The sequence below is a fragment of the Nycticebus coucang genome, chromosome 9, assembly GCF_027406575.1.
Source record: "Nycticebus coucang isolate mNycCou1 chromosome 9, mNycCou1.pri, whole genome shotgun sequence".
Taxonomy (NCBI): Eukaryota; Metazoa; Chordata; class Mammalia; order Primates; family Lorisidae; genus Nycticebus; species Nycticebus coucang.
The window spans coordinates 19,839,283-19,853,611 of NC_069788.1; the positions used below are offsets into that span (position 1 = coordinate 19,839,283).

The 14,329-nt window shown below is 40.0% G+C and overlaps 1 protein-coding gene across 1 annotated transcript in view; it reads left to right on the top strand.

Annotated features, from left to right (window-relative positions):
• The window catches only part of EYS (eyes shut homolog), a 1,685,250-nt gene that overhangs the window by 1,620,258 nt on the left and 50,663 nt on the right, over nt 1-14,329 (top strand). Inside the window, 1 exon segment of the mRNA XM_053601630.1 lies at nt 192-374. Within this exon segment, the coding sequence (XP_053457605.1) occupies nt 192-374 (183 nt within the window).

The window sequence follows — 14,329 nt, forward strand, 5'->3', positions numbered from 1 at the left end:
GGATCTCAAAACACTGCACTTCCTTTGTTCTGGTTTTGAAACTCCCTGTTGAGTCACTTCTTTGCTCAACACCGAAGGGCAGTAAAGTACAATTAACGTGATAGTAAACGGACTACCTGAAAAACATAACCCTCCTTTTACAAGTACAAGTACGGGTTTATTTTAACTGTTTGTTTGGGGTTTTTCCACAGCTATTCATATTACTCAGCCCAAGTTCAGTGGCACAGATGCCTTTGGATACACTTCCTTCTTGGCTTATTCACGGATCTCAGACATCAGCTTTGATTATGAATTCCGCTTGAAGTTTCGGCTGGCAAACAACCATTCAGCACTGCAAAATAACCTGATATTTTTTACTGGACAGAAGGGCCATGGTAAGATTAATTGAACCCTCTAGGACTTGCCTAGCTCCTTGAGAATACTTTAGAGATTCTTCAGGGACAATCTAATTGACTGTGGTTAAAGAAGACATTTGCCTAGATGCAGCCTGTCTTGTGTCTTGCCTCGAGCATGTTCCTTGTTGGCCAAAGTGCCCAGCAGTTCCCTAACCCTTTCTAAAGCCCTGCTCCACATCAGGACTACTTCTTATAATCAAGAGCAAGAATCCCTGCAGGCGAACCTGAGCACAGACAGGTGATCAAGCCACATGGGAAGCAGGCTTGTCTTTTTGCCTGTTTCTTCTGTTTCCATATGGAAGGAGAAAAGGGACATTCTCAGAAAGAACAGCATCTTACAGTGGGTTGTGAAATGAAAATGGTGTTTTTTCCCTTAAAGAAAACCATTCCAAATTAAAGAAGCAAGAACTTAAGAACGTACTCTGCCTATAACAAAGTATGCTAATGCCCTAGAATTAGCAGGAAACCAGCTTACATGTTCAATGTATCTCTCTTAAGTAGAAACTGGTTATGTGTGCGTTAGGTCAAGGAAAAGCACAGATGTTTTAAGTCTGCAACTAATAGTTAAGCAATTAATAACTCTGGGTGCAGTGTTTTCATCTATGAAACCAATGTATTAGACAGAAAGCTTTCTCTCACCCATCAGTGATTCTATTGTGCTAGGATAAATAACATACTCTTGTTTTTCAAGTTGCTCAGTGACTATTCTTGATACCAAACATTATTTTCTGTATTAACACGTGTCTGAAAGGAGCCTACCCCCCAAATGAAGTGTAATGTGTCAAACTAGCACCACCTGCCACCTATTTTTAGGCAAGGGAACACTTAACCATGAGAAGTGCCATTCATTATACCTCCCAAGTTGGTTTGAATCCCTATCTCTGTGTCAAAACATCATGACCTCCCTTGTAAGTGGTCTCCCTACTGACTTTCCCGCTTGTAATCCATTTTCCACATTACTATAAGGTCAGTTTCTTTAAGGCTGTTTATGCACTTAGAATGCCGTCCAAATCACCTTCCCATAATATTCTCAAGGGCCTTCAGGATCAGACTATGGTCTCCATCTTTAAACATAACCAGGCCAGTTGCACTATCTCTGTGCTCCTCTCCTATAGGGTTTTCCTCAGCCTTGACAGTAAATGATCAAGAGAGCAGCCTCTGTAGCCTGGCAATATGTATTTGAATTTAGCCCCTGCCACTTACAAATTAAATGTCAAGTTTCTTAATGTCCCTGTGCCTCAGTTTTCTGAGCTGTCAAATGGGTATAATAGCAGTTTTGAGGTTCAACAGCGTTAATATGTGGAAAGCACTTAAACAGCCCTGGATTCGGCTTGGCGCCTGTGGCTCAAGCATCTAAGGCGCCAGCCACATACACCTGAGCTGGCGGGTTCGAATCCAGCCCGGGCCCGCCAAACAACAATGATAGCTGCAACCAAAAAATAGCCGGGCATTGTGGCAGGTGCCTGAAGTCCCACTACTTGGGAGGTGGATGCAGGAGAATCACTTGAGCCCAGGAGTTGGAGGTTGCTGTGAGCTGTGATACCACCGCACTCTACCCAGGGTGACAGCTTGAGGCTCTGTCTCAAAAAAAAAAAAAAAAAAAAAACCAGCCCTGGATTCAATTGTGTATTTTCTCAGGGAGGCCTTCTGTAGCCGCCTTCACAAAAGTTAAGTCTCGTCTCACTCTATCCAAGTTACTCTCTACTTCAGCTTCTTATTTATCTTATTGTCCTTACTTCAATTTATAATTCTTTTATTTACTTTTATATAATTCTTTCTTGTCTGTCTCTGAATGGGAGCTTTATATAGAAAGAGAGAAGTCAGCCCTATTCAACTTTATGTACCCACACTTGGCATAGTGCCTGACTGTAATCACTATTGAAAGAATGAATAAAAGAACCACAATACAAACAAAAGACCATGTGGTGTATAAGTCGGCAACACATTTTCACAAGGTTTCTTAAATGCCGGTTATTCTTAGGGATTCCCAGTTTAAATGCTGTGTTCCTCTATTAGGATTCCCCCAATGACTTCCTTCCCCTTTGTCTGAGCATTAATAGCCTTCCCTGAACTTAGGGCATGGAGTTGGCTACGAAGTTCTAAATTTCTCTTTCCATTTACAGAAATGGTGAGTTCTCACCATAGCGCCCACAGAGACTCTCCCAGGTGGTTTTAATAAATATCTTTTGAATGATTGCTACCAGCCAGGGAAGAAAGAAGGGAAAAGGGCGTTACTACCCCTAGCCCTTTACTCCCCACGCATCCCAATCATATATTTATCATTTATAATCTTATCATTCACCAAAAAAAGTTTTTTAATCTGGCAATCAATTATTCAAGTGAGCATTGCAGACACTGGGTCTATCTTGCTTTAGAACAGATTTTCTAAATCCTGAAAGATACACCAAGGGAGAACCCACACAAGGGATAAACACTTGCTCCGTGAAAATGCCGCCACCAGAAACTTTTCAGTCCTCTTCTACCAAAGACTCCTTCAAAATTTTTCACAAACACATACACACACACACACACAAAAGCAATATTTTGGCCACAGCATTTTCTTTTTTTTTTTTTTGTAGAGACAGAGTCTCACTTTATGGCCCTCAGTAGAGTGTCGTGGCCTCACACAGCTCACAGCAACCTCCAACTCCTGGGCTTAAGCGATTCTCTTGCCTCAGCCTCCCGAGTAGCTGAGACTACAGGTGCCCGCCACAACGCCCGGCTATTTTTTTGGTTGCAGTTTGGCTGGGGCCGGGTTTGAACCTGCCACCCTTGGTATATAGGGCAGGCACCCTACCGACTGAGCCACAGGCGCCGCCCTGGCCACAGCATTTTCAAATTGCAAAATCTTACAGGTGGCATTTGAATTTCTAGCCTTTTCTAGTCATCTGCTTTGTATAAAAGAAGAGTGATGCTAATTATACACTTGCACTTGTAGCTTTATAGCTTGGTTAGATAAAGGCCAGATAGCAGGTGGGTAAGTTGTAAAGTTCCATTTTCCCATCACTGATTGAGAAATCCAAAACATACAATTCCACGTTCCACCACATGAGGGAGCGAGGACACCAGACTAAAAAAAATACAAGCGCCACTAAAGTGCTTGATTTTTAATTGACACATAAAAATGGTACACATTTATAGGATACAATGTGATATTTTGATACACGTATACATTGTATAGTGGTTGATTTAATACAGAATTTCTCCAAGTAGGAATCTTTACACATACATTATAATCACAAGAAGGTGTTTGTTAAAACACTAATTCCCAGGCCTTCTTGAATCAAAAAATAGAATTTTATCAAGCACTATAGGTGTTTTTTATACAACAAATTGTAGAAAAACTACTGAAAGCCTCTAGGGGCCAGGTAAATTAGACTACATACAGGAATTGACTAAGGTATGTAATTATTGCCCATAATATCATATACAGAAATGAGTCATCAAATTATAATATATAGCGTAAAGCTAGACATTAAAGAAATATATTCTTTTAAAACATACTATGATTATTAACCATGTAATTTGTATTTGCCTATTCAGTTTTTTTGACAGAGGTATAATTAGGTGTTATTGTTTAGCAATATTCATCTCTGACCTGCATATTGGTGCTTGCTATGAGAATCACTGTACCACATCTGCCCTTATTTTCCTCAGATTAAGAGATGCACAAAGCCACACAGTTTATGTAATAATTTGAAAGGGAAGCCAACCTCTAATTTCTGATACATCCATATTAAAAGATAAGGGACCAACATGGATGATACTCTTTTCTGAGCCTCCCAAAGTGAACACTTAATTTTGCCAAATTTCATTCTCATTTTAGCCTCAGGAAAAAATTATCCTTTTAGCCAGGCGTGGTGGCAGGCCCCTGTAGTCCCAGCTACTCAGGAGGCTGAGGCAAGAGAATCGCCTAAGCCCAAGAGCTGGAGGTTACTGTGAGCTGTGATGCCACAGCACTCTACCGAGGGCAACAAAGTGAGACTCTGTCTCTGAAAAAAAATAAAAAAGAAAGAAAAGAAAAATAAATAAATAATTAACCTTTCAAACATTTCAGCTTAAAAACATCCGTCGGACTCTGATTTTCCCCTAACCTAATCCTCCGCCCAGGCTTCTGCAGTCGTCTTTGACGCGCCCAGTGCTGCGTCCTCTTCTTTCCTGCCTCCACTCCCTTTCTATGTATGTTTGCCCCTTCTAGAAACCACTGATAGGTCCCACCGTGATCCAGATGAAAACATTTCTTCTCTTCCTGGCTCCCCTCTGTTCGCAACTGGCACAAACGTTCTGTTTCATCCAGAAACCCAGGAGTTACCTGCGTTTCATTCACGTTGACAAATATTTATGGGGCATCTACATGAGGGCTTCTACTAGGTGCTGGAAAAGCCATTATGAACAAGACAGATAAGGTTCCTGTCCTCCATTTCACTCCCCATGTCCCGTCAAACACTGAAGATCGCCCATTTTACCTCCTGGTTATTTGGGGAGTCTCTTTCTGTCCTCATCACTCTTGGCTTGTCTGTCAGAAATTATTGCAACAGCAACAGCCTCTTTTCCAACCTCTCTGCTCTGTCATGCCCCACTGCCCCTGTCCCCCACTCTGCTACTGGGCATTGTCCTAACATACAAGTCCAAGCAGACCTTTCCGAGGCAGCTTTTTCTTCATCACATACCACTGAAGCTCCTTTGCATGATACACAAAGATGTTTATCCATCCCCTGCCCATTTGCACAGTCTCCTTTCCCTTCATCCAACCTTACACTCAGCAATATTAGCACATGTGGTAAATTCTAGATTGCTGTCCCTGCATCCTCCATTTCTGTGTTCTAGTAAAAGCTCTTCTAGCTTCCTCAACCAGGCATCATTTCAATGCCTCCAAAACACTTTCACCTTTTAAGCCTCAACTCAAAAGTTAATTTTCTTTAAAATCTTTAACAATTTTATTAATCTCACTGTAGTTCACTGGTAAAAATTATCATACCTTATTAAAATTATTTGTCTGGTTGAGATCCAGAATTATTGCTTTTCTTTTTTTTATCCGTAGTAATACTATGGATATAAACACTCCACACTATTTAAAAGAATGAATACAAAAATCCATCGTCCCTGATGCAATAAAATTTGCAATTGATTTGGGGAGGCAAAACATAGTACTTAAAATTTTCTTAATGGCAATTAGAAAGAAAGTAAGAGAGATTTTTTTTTAGCTAACAATACTAAATGATGATCAGGACCATGTCTGACACACACAGACATTTACCACAACATCTAACATATATTAATACCTGAAACTTCAATAGTATTGAATGTATAGATATGTGATAGAAAATATGGAATTCAGAAAGTAGAAGTCTCATCAAGCTAGACAGTCAGGGAACATGTTCCCTGCGGTGTGTTTTTTCATCCCTTCCCTTCCATTTGGACCAATCCACTAATTATAGCACTATAGCTCGTATTTCCATCTCAAGCCCAGCTCATTCCCAACCCAAATAGCTTAAACAGCCAGTTCATTCTGTCGTAGCCCACCCCCACCCCCACCCCCCAAAGCTTCCTCTTGCCCTGAATGCCTACTCTAGTCTCCTCATATTTCCCAATATCTACCCATGTGGGCAACATACTCTGATAAATTTGGATCTCCTTATATTCTCCATACACAAAGCCTGCATAGCACTTGTGGTTTGGATCCCACAATTTGATAACTCATTGTGTACTATCTTGTACTCAAAAGAGTACCTCTAATAAAAGTAGTGATTATACTACTTTGAATCATATAGAGGTACCCTTTTCATAAATCAAATACCTTAGAATAAGGCCAGACGTGGTGGTTCATGCCTGTAATCCCAGCACTCTGGGAGGCCAAGGCAGATGGATTGCTTGACCTCACGAGTTCCAGACCAGTCTGAGCAAGAGCGAGACCCCAACTCGAAAAATAGCCAAGCGTTGTGGTGGGTGCCTGTAGGCCCAGCTACTCAGTAGGCTGAGGTAAAAGAATTGCTTGAGCTCAAGAATTTGAGGTTGCTGTGAACTATGACGCCATAGCACCCTACTCAGGGTCACAGAGTAGGCCTCCTCCCTCTCAAAACAAACAAAAAACATTAGCATAGCAGGAATTTTATCATCTTAATCTTGTTCCTCAGTAAGATTAATCTTAAATTCCTTGAGAATAAAGCATGCCTTCAATTTCTTTTATATATCCAAGTGCATCATTCACATGCTAGATGCTATGTAAGAAATCAATAATTACATGTTTATTGATTTCTTTCACTACCTGAAAGTCTCTCTGTAGACCGAGGCTATCCTGGGTAGCTACTAATACTGTGGAGGCATAGATTGAGCTATACTGGAGTGAAGAAGTTAGAATCTAAATGAAGGGAGGGGGGAAGACACACATCACTGTTCACAGCATTAAAATGGAAGTTAAAGTCTCAAATGTAGCCAGGGTTAAAAAGGTATAACATAGTGATAATTTTTTTCAGAAAAAAAAGTATGACTTTCTGAAAGTTTGATCTAGCACCTAAGTGCCTTTATGTGCATGATTTTCCATCAGTCACCAACAGCTGGGTCTTCAATGCTGTGGTAATTATAAAAGGTTATCTCATATCTCATGACAAGTAATTTCTTATTTGTTTCAAGCCCTTAGTTATTAACTGTAACAGAAATAAAAGTACATAAATATAGCTTGATGTTTTTCTGTGTTTAAAAAAAATGAAATGAATGTCATCTACAGTACAGAAGAAGAAAAATGAAGGAGGAAGTGTCACAAAGCAATCAGCTCAGCCTGTTCTTAGAGAGCCCTGGTGCAGATCAGGCACGGTGAAGACGCCTGAGGAATGAGTGAGCTGGCTCGGGGCAATTCCTTAATAGAACACATCTTTTAATTCCATGGAGGAATTTTATAAACAAAACTGACACTGTGTGCCCATATTCAATTTTTTATAACAGAAAAAGCTCATTATTTTCTTCTGTAATCACATCAGGATGACTAGAAATCATGAGAATTTTCTTCCTGACAACCTCCAACTCCCAAGTCTTCGTTGTCATGGAATTAAATATCCTGTGCTGTAATGTTAAAGTGGTCCATTGCTAAATTATTTAAGTTTTAGGATATTAACTTAAAACTTATGGAGAAACACATAGAAATTGTCACATTGTGCAGTACATCTTACAAGGGTACATGTGAAACTTAGTAAATGTAGAATGTAAATGTTTTAATACAATAACTAAGAAAATGCCAGGAAGGCTATGTTAACCAGTGTGATGAAACTGTGTCAAACGGTCTATAAAAACCAGTGTATGGTGCCCCATGATCGCATTCATGTATACAGCTACGATTTAATAATGATAAAAAAGAAATTGTCACATTGCATCAGTGCTAAAGCATGTTGAGAAATAACAAAGATGTGTAGAATATTGCACCCCCATCCTTTTTCAAACTCATAGGGAGAGGAAATATACATTTAAGCATAGTTCAAAGGTGATAACTTTGGTCTCATAGGGAACATCCAGAGGACAAAAAAAAAAAATAGGAACCTCGTGCAAATCGATCAACTACAAGCCCACACTTTCCATGTTTGTTTAAAACTTCCAGTAAATACATGTGGTTCCACCTGTGGAAATTCAAGTTTATCCACAAATTGTGCCTCCCATCCCTGGTTCCCAAGTTCTCATCTCTGACAAGAAGAGAAATCTAGACTGGCCATTTTTTCTAGTCTCAGCTCCTTTTCTCAAGAGATATAAAACGATGAGCCATATGTAACCCCAGGAAATGAATCTGATCACATTCTCGTGTGCTCTGAGCACAGGGCAGGATTTGTTGGTATCAATCCCCCCACACACTACTCAGTAGCACTTGTACAAATCAGGGTACCATCTTGATCTGGCTGCAACTGTAGCCAATTTACATTGCCTACATTTTAATAATGTAATCTCACAAGGTTGACACTATGTAGTATCATTGTGCACAATTACTAATGAAGGAACATCATGGTCATGGCTGTGCCTGGTTCTGATGCTCTTAAAAACCTGGAGTAACCATAGTATAATAGTCATATCAACAGAAACCTAAAAGTTGGCCACTATGAACAGAAGTTGCACAGATTTTAAGATAAACAGAGTCTGTAAGGTCCTTAAAAGTTAATCTAAAATCACTAGCTATCTTAATTTTAGTCTGTAACGTAGAGACTGTCAGTGAATATTTGACAAAATGCCCCAAGGGTCTAGAATCCTAAATCATTTACTACGTATTGTTGTGCTCAGTTAGATTTCCATTCTTTGGGGTCTTGTTTCTTATATATCAACCTAGATGTATTTTCTCCTTTGTATTACCTTAGTTTTGATTCTAAGTCCATAAGCAACTTCTATTATTTTCCTAAAATTTTATGTACTTATCTAACTTTCCATTCATATCTAATGTAGCTTTCTTCCTAAAGAGTGAATATTCCCTCTCACAGCCAACTAGAGCCCAGTTAGGCGCCTCTGTATGTCTCTGTGTCAGCGTCACTGCACTGTGTTATCAAGACTTCTAAAGTGGCACCCATCGCTCAGTGGGGAGGGTGCTGGCCACATACACCAAGTCTGGCAGGTTCAAACTCAGCCTGGGCCAGTTAAACAACAATGACAACTGCAACAACAACAAGAAAAAATAGCTGGGCATTGTGGCATGCACCTATAGTCCCAGCTACTTGAGAGGCTGAGGCAAGAGAGTTGCATAAGCCCAAGAGTTTGAGGTTACTGTGAGCTGGGACGCCCAAGAGTTTGAGGTTGCTGTGAACTGGGACACCCCAGCACTCTACTGAGGGCAACATAGTGAGATTTTGTCTCAAAAAAAAAAAAAGAAAGAAAGAAAGAAAAGATAAAAGAAACAGACTTTTTTTTTTTTATTAAATCATAGCTGTGTACATTAATGCAATCATGGGGCACCATACACTGGTTTTATAGACCATTTGACACATTTTCATCACACTGGTTAACATAGCCTTCCTGGCATTTTCTTAGTTATTGTGTTAAGACATTTACATTCTACATTTACTAAGTTTCACATATACCCTTGTAAGATGCACCGCAGGTGTAATCCCACCAATCACCCTCCCTGCAAGAAACAGACTTCTAAGACAAAGGCAGTTTCCTTCTTTCAGAAATCAAAAAGCCTTAAAAGAATTAGAACTATGATCAAACATGGCCACAAAGTATCTGCACAAAAGGAATGGTTCTTTGAGATGAGAGTCCCCACCAGTATTCAGGAGCCATTCCTTAAGCAACGTTCCTTCAGTGGGGGAGCTACAGCGTCATCTTTATGGCTCCTTTTTCATCTGCTCTTTCACTAACGTCAGAAAAGGAAGAAGGGAGAAGAAAAATCCACTTGTCATTTAGAATTTCTGAATCCATTTGGAAAGAGCTTTTAAAACACTTTGAGTTATTGCTAGAGACAATCCCACGAGGTATCATCATCACCATTTTTTCAAAAGAGAGAGTTAAGGCTGCATAATACTATGCAGCCTTAAAGAAAGATGGAGACTTTACCTCTTTCATGTTTACATGGATGGAGCTGGAACATATTCTTCTTAGTAAAGTGTCTCAAGAATAGAAGAAAAAGTACCCAATGTACTCACCCTTATTATGAAACTAATGTAGGACCTTCACATGAAAGCTATATCCCCGTTATAACCTAAGAATAGGGAGAAAGGGGAAAGGGAGGGGAGGGAGGGGGAAGGAGGAGGATTAATGGGATTACACCTGCAGTGCATCTTACAAGGGTATATGTGAATCCTAGTAAATGTGGAATGTAAAGGTCTTAGCAAAATAACTAAGAAAATGCTACAAAAGCTATGTTAACTAATGTGATGAAAATGTGTCAAACGATCTATGAACCAAGTGTATGGTGCCCCACGATCATACTAATGTACACAGCTATGGTTTAATAAAAATAAATAAAAAAAAAAAAAGAGAGAGAGTTAAAAGGAAGTGAGGTTAAATTAGCAAAGAGACCACAATTAAACACTGATGTCCTTGTACCACTCAGGATGGTGCTTAACTCTGCAAAGTCCATTTTCATATTTAGAGGAATAAATGAGACTGAGGTTAAACACTCATGTCCTTGTACTACTGGGGACTTTGCTTAACTCTGCAAAGTACATCTTCATATTTAGAGGAATAAATTAGATTTAATACAGGATAATATTTTATCATATGGAAGAATAATTTGAAGAAATAATAAATCACATCTATTCTTCCTTCCTTTACTATTAAATCTTTTTTAAATAAAATACTTTAGAAATTTTAATCTGTTGGATTAAACGATTGGATCAGCTGAATGAAAATTTCCATCTTTCTCTCATGTTAAAAATCACTATATTTAACCTTTGGATTAAATGGATGGTGCACAAATCCATGTGGATTTCATAGCGCTGTCTATGTCAATGTTTCAGACCACCAGGATGCCCCTTCTGAACAATCCAAGGAACAGCCTTCCGGACCATGCTGGATCCTTACAAGGGCACCTAGAGTGAGCTTCTGCCGCTTCCAGAATAGTTGGTGTTTCGGGGGTGTCCTTCCAAGCCGGCCACGTGTGCATGCATGTACAGCTCCATGATTTACAACATATAATAACAGACCAGAATCAGCGTACTTATACCTAAAAGTCTCTCCAAGGCACAGGCGTGGGTGACTTCTTTATACATTAGCTTTATGCTTTCTTTTGAGGGTTTCATTAGCAGGTTTATGATTCAAACCCCAAATATCTAGTCCACGCCTTCCTTCAAGTAGAACTAATTAGATCACCTCTAATTACTATTGCTTCATTTACATATTTTTTCTCACGAGAATTCCATTACCGTTTACCATAAGACAGGCAGGACCCTGAAGCTCAGTTCTGACAATTTTCTCTCTTCAGGTCAGGCTAATATGCACAATTTCTCCTGGGCTTACTTGCTAAAAGGTTTGATTCCTTTTCTCCTTCGTATATAATAGATTTCCTCCTTCTCATTTATGTGTACAAATTAAATCAGAGACTTAGTCAATAAATTTGAGCCTGGTTAGAGAACTACTAATATAAATAGTAAAATCTGTGAGTTTAAAATCAAACCACAAACAAAAAAAATCCTGTAAATACTTTAACTAATTTAGGGAACATAGGGAACAAATACCAAAACCTTAGTTCTAATTATATGCCTGTAACACAAACATTTTGTTTCGTGTTTCTTCCCAAGGTAACATATACTGAGAATCTGATATTACCACCCCCTACACTTTTAAGCCCCCTCTGCAACAGCGTAGAATGGCCTACCAACTCTGAACCTCTTTCTTCTTTTTTCTAGAATATCAGTGGCAGCATCTTTCACCTTGTTTCCATTTTTTGTATCATCATTCCTATCTCTAACAATGTCACAATCCCTGTCTTCACCTGGACTAAGTGAATTGCTTCCACTAATAAATCACTTCCCGGCTTGGCACCTGTACCTCAGTGGCTAGGGTGCCAGCCACATTCATGGGAACTGGTGGGTTTGAATCCAGCCCAAGCCTGCCAAACAACAGTAAGAATTACAACCAAAAAATAGCCAAGTGTTGTGGCAGGCGCCTGTAGTCCCAGCTACTTGGGAGGCTGAGGGAAGAGAATCGCTTAAGCCCAAGAAATTGAGGTTGCTGTGAGCTGTGATGCCACGACACTCTACCCAGGGTGACATACTGAGACTCTGTCTCAAGAAATAAATAAATAAATAAAATCACTTCTTGGTCCATTATGAGACTGGGTATTTTCTGACCACAGCACCTCATTTTCTTCCCCTGTGAGATTTTCTCTAAATCATAAGTTGCCATAATGCTAAGCATGGCTCAGTACAACACACCCACTTCAAAGCTCTCTGCTTAACCGTGTGTGCAGAGTTATGACTTTTCCTTCTAGCCAAAGAGAGACCAAGTCTGTTTTGCTGTGCATTCTAGAAGGATTTCTATTCGATTTCTAGGTCTTGTTCCTCCCAACTACTATTCTTTTTTTTTTATTATTATTAAATCTTAGCTGTGTACATTGATATGATCATGGGGCATCATTCACTAGCTTTACAGACCGTTTACCAAGTTTCACATTATACCCTTGTAAGATGCACCGCTGCTGTAATCCCACCAATCCCCTTCCCTCTACCCACCTCCCCCCTCCCTCCCCTGCATTTCCCCCTTCCCAACTACTATTCGTGTAGAGTCATTGGCCGTTGTGTCTTCCCTCCCCTTTTTACCATTTGCACAACATAATCTCTAAATCCTTCTTTCTTAGCACCAGCTCTGAAGTAATATCCAACAAGTATCCCTTGCCTTGTCTGAAAATCTTCCTAAGCCTGGTTTCATTAAAATCCACTGTGGGTTTGTGTTCTGCATACCAAATAAGCTTACTTCCGATTCTTTTTATAAAAAAAAAAAAAAATCTCTTACCATGTCAATTGCTAAACCTCTCTATATAACAAAAATGTGAAATACCACCTGTTGCTTTGTGAATTGGTAAATGTAAAAATACAAATTGTCAATGTATTTCTCCAAGTCACTCATAGAATAACGTCCTATTAGAACACTGAATTTGAGAGTGAACTTATTAAATTCGATACTACTGGTGATTGTTTGACTATGCCATTGCTCATCTTATTATGTGCTGTTAAGCCAGGAAATACCCATTATGAGAAATGTCAAGAGAGCAGCAAACAACATATATTAACAAGTGGGGGCTAGCAGACTACACCTTCAAGTCATTTCATTTCACTTCTATGGTTGACCTTAAAAAATTTTTAGTTGATAAGAGTAATGTCCTGAGGCAATCAAAAAAAATACTATGCTGGGCAGTGCCTGTGGCTCAAAGGAGTAGGGCACTGGCCCCATATGCCGGAGGTGGTGGGTTCAAACCCAGCCCCGGCCAAAAACTGCAAAAAAAAAAAAAAAAAATACTATGCTGCTGGTTCCCAGCCCAAGGGTTAACTGAGAGCAGATGTGTGCTCCAAAATAGAAGCTAGGAACACTTGCTTTCCGGACTTTGTATTAATGAAGGAGAAGAAAACGAGATAAAGAAAATTAAAGTCAGGCCCTGGTCACAGGGAGGGGAAAGAAACATGCGTTGATGAACGCCTACTACACGCTGATGCTTGCTCCTTAAATCCCCCTGAATCCTTTGAGATATCAGCCTTTTCCATATTCCTCAGAGAGAAGCATCCGTGAGGCAGTGCTGAAGGTGGCAGAGGAGGACACAGCCAAGGTTAGAAACGTGCTTGTCCTTCTCTGCTGCTGGCACAGCGGCTCGGCACGCAGGCTCTGGGATCAGGCTGCCTTCAGGTGCCCACTCTGCACCCAGAGGCCATCTGACTTTTTCGGGGTCTTCTCGTGCCCTGGCCTCACTCCACACCCCCTGAGATATTCAGTTTCCTCCCTGACAGGCCTCAGTGTCTCATCCACCTTCCCAGGCTCCTGGCAGCCTCAGATGCCCAGGTCACCTTGTTTCCATGCTCCTCCCTCTTACTTTGCTCTCCGAGGGCCCCAAAGGGAGGGGTAGTGACATAACTTGTGAGGCTCATTGCGAGGATAATCTCCATTGTTCAAAAAGTAGGGAAAACATGCCATGAAAAAGTACTAAAATATAAAGCATTTTTATTTCTTCAGTGGTCTTTCAAATTTTTATGGTGTCCTTTATTTGCTGTTTATGTCACTCTACATTTAAAATAATTAAAATATTAAGTGAGTCGTGTGGACTTTGCCTTTCATTTTTATATCATGCGAGGCCTGTTCAAAGTGCAAACAGAAAAGTATTTAACTTATATGCAGCATCACCAGACTTACCCAGGTGCTATTTCAAAGCTCACACATGCATATGGACGTCTTTCTTACTGGAACAGTGGAGACGGTGCACAGATTTAAGCAAACTGTGTTTCACTTCTTGAAATAAAGCATTGATGTTCTGTGGAGACCCTCTG